This window comes from Crinia signifera, chromosome 11 (genome assembly GCF_055691185.1).
Source record: "Crinia signifera chromosome 11, ASM5569118v1, whole genome shotgun sequence".
NCBI lineage: Eukaryota > Metazoa > Chordata > Amphibia > Anura > Myobatrachidae > Crinia > Crinia signifera.
Window position 1 is genome coordinate 38,954,174 of NC_139227.1, and position 6,000 is coordinate 38,960,173.

A 6,000-nucleotide genomic window follows, 5' to 3' on the forward strand; every position below is an offset into this window, starting at 1 on the left:
TTAGAGCAGGGATGGGGAACCTTCAGCCCTCCAGCTGTTGAACTACACATCCAGCATGCCCTGCAACAATTGTAGCATGACCACATAGCAAAACTGTAACAAGGCATGCTGGGCTGTGTAGTTCCACAACAGTTGGAGTGCCGAAGGGTCCCCATGCTTGTGTTAGAGCTTGGTTTCCGTTCAGCAGCAGATCAGTATTTGCTTTCCAGATTAAGGGATTGATTTCAGACATGTCCGTAAAGGTCCTAATTAGTCTCCAATGGTGGTGTTGTGCGCTGTGCATAGGAGCGAATGAGCAGGCAGATGTCGTCACATGATATCAGCGCCTGCCCCCAATTCGCAGAACCGCCAAGATAAAAGGAAGTCCAGGCTTACTTTTATCTGCGAAGAGTGGAAAAATCATTCGATGGAGAATAACCATCAAACGATTTCTCCTCTGTGCGGATGCGAGCAGATGTTTTTGTCTTACAAGTGATGATTTACAGCCTCATGTGCAGTCACTGAGATCACAGTTGGAGAATGTATAGGGTTTGCCTTGACTGTCACTTAAACCGTCCTGAAAGGACTCTAGGCGCATTGGTTAGACAGTGACGATGATGCACTTTGAATGTCATGCCATTAGGCCATTACATGTCCTTATTCTCTCATCAGAATTTGGGGTCTACTGCAGCCACTGCCGCAGCGAGGTGCGTGGAACCCAATGTGCCATATGTAAGGGCTTCACCTTCCAATGCGCCATCTGCCACGTTGCCGTCCGGGGCTCCTCCAACTTCTGCTTGAGTTGCGGTCACGGGGGACACACAGCGCACATGCTGGAATGGTTCAGCACACAAGAGGTCTGCCCAACTGGCTGCGGCTGCCACTGTCTATTGGAGAGCACCTTCTGATGGTCAGATCACTCCGTACTGGCTGCTTTATATTAGACTGGCTTGGGCTGAGCCTCTAACGCTGTGAATATCGAGCCTCGAAGACCTCAGTTTCGGATGCAAGGGACATTTTGTGGTGGCTGCTATCAAGGTCTTTACAAGGTGGTTGCCTATGACTACCCACCATGAAAGAACGCGTGGTTATAAAGTGGATGTCTGAAGACAAACTCTTTCTTCAGTGTGTTTGATGGAACTCTGCCCACTACAGTTTCGTTTTTAGGTGAATTCAAGACCTTGGCACCTTTTATAGGACTTTTACATCCCATCGGCTTTTATGGTTGTGAACAGTAAAAAAAAATGTACCCAGTTCGGACGACTAGTAGCCTCATTGAGGCACGTGGTATTGTATACCTCCCTACCTCATTCTATTCCTCATCTCGCTCGTATTCTGGAGGATGACAATTAACGGAGTATATTTCTGGACATAAGTTGAAGTTAATAATGAATGTCACAATAATGCTGCTGGGGTGTGACCTGTCAGACCAAAAGAAAGGTTTAAGCAACACGCCGTGTTTGTGTGACGACAGCGAAGTTTGTGTACAGAGACTAGACAAAAAGCCTCTGGTTACAGGGCCCTCACTGCGCACTGTCGTGAAATTTGGGGCAACTGTGCTGTAATCCCTAGCAACCAATAACAGCTTTGCTTTCATCTCCCGAGCTGTTCTAACAAAAATGACAGACTTTAATTGGCTGCCGCGGGTTACAAGCGTGTTCTTATGCTCCCGTTTTTGTCTTTGGCTCTGGTGTGCGTCCTACACTTGTATTCAACATTGCCGCGTTACAGAGTCCTATTTTGTTATGGAGGTACAGTTTTATATAAATGATTTATTTAAAATGTTTAAATAAAGAAAGTAAGTGATGCCGTTCTGTCTGATTACGGAAGTCAACATGAAACTAGGGAAATAACGATATTAAATGAGATGGAACGGGTATAATATAGCCTATGGGGACGTCCTGGTTGAAGGTTTGTTTTTTTATAGACTTAACCCATTTGAGTGCCAATGTTGCTGTGAGAGATACTCAAAATATTCACGGTTTTAAACGTCCTGTTTTAGTATAAATAAAAACAAAGCCAAGTCAATTCATTGAAGTTTAGTTAAATATTGCACCCAAAAAAAGCGGCGCTATTTTGAGGATCTCTCATAGCAAGGTTGGCACTGAAAGGGTTAACGTGCCGAATTCTGAGTTAGGTGGTTAAAATCCACCTGGAAACACGACAAAGGACGGGAGCAATGGTGGTCATAAAACGGAACCTTCATCTATTAGGTCCCGGAATCCAGGCTGGTTTCTGGTGCATATATAAAGGGAGTTCTAGTATGTTTTATTTTGCCCATTTGGTCGCCCTATGCCGTACAAATATATGTTGCGCGACCGGTCACTGTAACTGCCGGAGGTGGGTGGACGGTCATGCCATAGTTCTCAGGTGATATGACTGTGCTCAGACTTCGCTCCTGTCACCTGCCTCATCCTGTTACCTGTGCTGTGCGACTTATCCAGCTGGCCGGGCTAGGCCTGCTTACTGCTGACGTGACATACAGAGATACGGACTGCAGGGTTTGTGTAATGGTTAGCGTTGCTGTCTCGCAGCTCTGCGGTCTTGGCTTCAGCTACCGCCCTGGAGTTTGTTCTCTATGTGATTGCCTGGGTTCTGTCTGAGTGTTCTGATTTCCTCCCACAAGTGTTAGGGAATATCGGGGTACATTTATTAAGATGGGAGTTCTATTGAAGATGGGATGTTGCACCTAGCAACCAATAAGATTCTTATTTATTTAGCATTTAGAAGGTTATAGAATCTGGTTGCTATGGGAAACATTCATCTTCAGTAGAACTCCCATCTTAGTAAATCTACCCCATAGTGTGTAAGCTGCACTGGGCGTACGTGCTGTGGAATACGCTTGTGCTATATAAATCAGTGATGGATACGTTTGGTTGTATTGCGATAGCCAATGTATTAAGTAGCGTATTTTACACTTGCTGAGCGAACAGTCCCTACATTTTTGTGTTCCGCGTGTGGCTTGTCAACCAAACAGAATGGGCGCAAGTCTTTATTCAGCCTTATCTACTATGTAACTATATGTAGAATAACCTATATATAGATATATCAACCAAGATCGAAAGGAAGGTGTGTTTTGGCGGTACTTGTTTCCTAGCACGGCGCCCGTCGTGGTAGATTGCATACCTTAAGTTAAGGGAACTTAAGGTATGCGATGGACGCGATTTTCTGTCAATTAAGTGTTTTAATTGCCGGCAAGGAGAAATCGCGTTGATCGCATGCCATTATAATGGCATGCGATGTGATCAACGCGATTTTACATAGGTAACAATGGGTAACAATTTTTGATTGTATATGCACCGTCATCGGTTTTAAGTATGTGAAGTGTCCCCCCATTGTTAACGCCACCCCACTATTGACGCCAACCCGAAGCGTGGCGAGCGCAGCGGTACACGTCCTCCGACCTTTTCATACCCCCCACTATCCACGTCGGCGTGGAGTTGATTTTATAAAGTGTGGCGAGTACAGCGAGCCACCGACCCCGAAGCATGGCGAGGGGACGCGTACACGCTTCGGGCTCGGTGGCTCGCCACACTTTATAAAATCAGGCACCATTTTAAATTGATTTCAATGTAAAGATCGCGTCTATCGCATCGCATGCGATTTGGTTGCATGCGATGCGATCAACGCGATTTTTTAGGTCCCGATGCTTGAGATAAAAATCGCTGGCGCCGTGCTAGGAAACAAGTACCGTTTTGGCAATGTGCTCACAACATACATAGACTGATTTACCTGGTATGTTAACTTGGCATTATATAATAATTTTATTTATATAGCGCTCTTTCTCCAGTAGGACTCAAGGCGCTTAACCGATAGAATGAATGTAATACAGTACAGGAACAGTAAGGTACAGAAAAGCTTTTCATAAAGAATACTTAAGGGAATTATTTAAATGCTTGAGTAAACAGGAAAGTCTTGCGTGTTTTTTTTTAAGGATTCTAGAGTGGGGGCTCTCAAACTGTGCAGAAAGTGAGTTCTATAGAGTCGGAACTGCATGACTAAAAGCTTGGGTGTGGTATAAGATCCCGACAGTCATTAGGCCAACGTCGGGATCTCGACTGGCCAGACTTAGACCCCGAGTGTCTGGGTTTTGACAGTCGGGATCTCGACGTTGGGAAACTATCACCCAAAAGCTCAACCCCCATATGAATTATGGAAGATTGTATACACTGCTAAAAGTCCTTCATTTACAGATCGCAGTAAACTGATTGGATAGTAGGGAATCAGAAGCTGCTTCAGGTACCTTGGGCCTTGGTCATGTAGGGATATGAAACGCAGTAAGTTATATACATATATAACATAAAATTTTGGCAGAATATTTATATTGTTTACCATCTGTCGGTGGAGGTTAGAGGAAATAAATGTGGACATTTGGTAGCATAATTATGGAATTATTAATTTTGTTTATTGGTGAGTTGTGTATGTGTAAATATCTTTTGATTTCACTATTCCAAGTATTAGGCCCATTTGAGGGAATTTGTTTCAGCGGGATGGGCGCGGGGGCTCAACAATGCTCAGAGAAATTCCCTCTGTGACAAATCACTCATTGGAGGAACTGAGCCACGATAGAGTACCGTATAACACGGAATTGTGCGCAGCAGTGGTGTCTGACAATGTCACACCTAGAATTGAATTACACCCAAAATGTGGACTGCATGGTGATGTTATCTGACAATGTACAGCCAGAGAATCTTCGCTTGCCCGTGACTACAAGAAGAAACAGGTAACTGCCTTCCGTTATCACCGATATCCTATCATGATGACAGAACCCGGAGTGGCTTTGGCCCCACAGCTGCAGTGTACCAGATCGGGTGTCTGTTACAAATTCCCGGCACTAGCCGTCAGACATTTGCTCACCTGGATGTAACACTTTTGTCAGGTGTAACATCAGTATTTCATGTCAGATCTTATTACTTCCTCCTGATACACACCACTGCCCCACAATCAGTGTTTACTGGTTGCTGGGTCATTACTCCCACGCATCGGCCTCTGTGTCCACTGATCGGATTCTATACTGCTTCCTGGCCCAACAAAGTGTCAGGTAATGTAGCTACTGGAAGAGGAATCATGAATGCCACACTGCCGGCCTCTTGTCATGTAATGCCTGAGATGGACATTAAATCCCCACAATGCTCTCATTACTGTCCTGGTGATACAGAAAATGTCAACCTACTTTTGTAAATTCAGTTTTAATAAAGAAGATACAGGGAGAAAATGAATCCGGGATTCCGACTGTCCGAACGTCCCGACAGTCGGAATCCTGGGACATTTTCATTCCGTTCGACGGGAAATTGACGGTCAGAATTCAATGTTCCAACTGTCGAGTGTCGGAAAGTCAGAGGATCAAGGAAAACCGCCACAGATTGTTGGAAAAACATCCGTGAATTCAACAATCCGCAGCCGTTACCAACAAAACCGATCCCAATTTGTTTTAACGTCGATTCTGTTTTATCTGAAACTGCCTTCAATGCTTTTGGAAACGGCCTCATTTAGTAGGCGAGGGCCGCTATTTCCACTAGTGGAAATTGCAGCCAAAAATACCCCCCATAACCTATTTATTGCTGACCACTCTATAGGTCAACATATGAAATGCTTGACATGAGTTTAAAAAAAAAAAAAAACATTTATTACTAGAGGGGCTGCTGTTTTAGCAGCCAAACTTCTTTTTATTTTTTATTTTGTTTTACACTGACCCTGTCAGTGACAGAGCAGCAGCACTGGTGGTCTGTACAGACCCCTGCGCTGCTGGCTCCATCACTCTGGTCCGGCGCTGCAACCCCACTCATGGTTGGGGACCTGCAGCGGCCCTCGGGCACGGGATATGGTCATATTGTCTACAGCATTTAGGTCTACAAGCATTAGGTCTACACCACTAGGTCGACCTGCATTAAGGTCGACCTGCATTTAGGTCGACATGACTTAGGTCGACAGGGTCACTAGGTCGACTTTTATAAGGTCGATGGGCAAAAGGTTGACATGGGGTCATTTGACTGTTTTAGGAGTCGACATGTGCCAACAGGC

General features: G+C 44.9%; 1 protein-coding gene across 2 annotated transcripts in view; it reads left to right on the forward strand.

Moving 5' to 3' along the window:
• Positions 1–1,707, forward strand: part of WDR59 (WD repeat domain 59) — a 48,080-nt gene extending 46,373 nt beyond the window's left edge. For both annotated transcript variants that reach the window (XM_083164794.1, XM_083164795.1), the window contains one exon: positions 652–1,707. In XM_083164794.1, coding sequence (XP_083020920.1) covers positions 652–887 — 236 coding nt within the window. In that variant the 3' untranslated portion in view covers positions 888–1,707. The remainder of the gene's footprint in view (positions 1–651) is intronic.
• Positions 1,708–6,000: the final 4,293 nt, after the last annotated feature.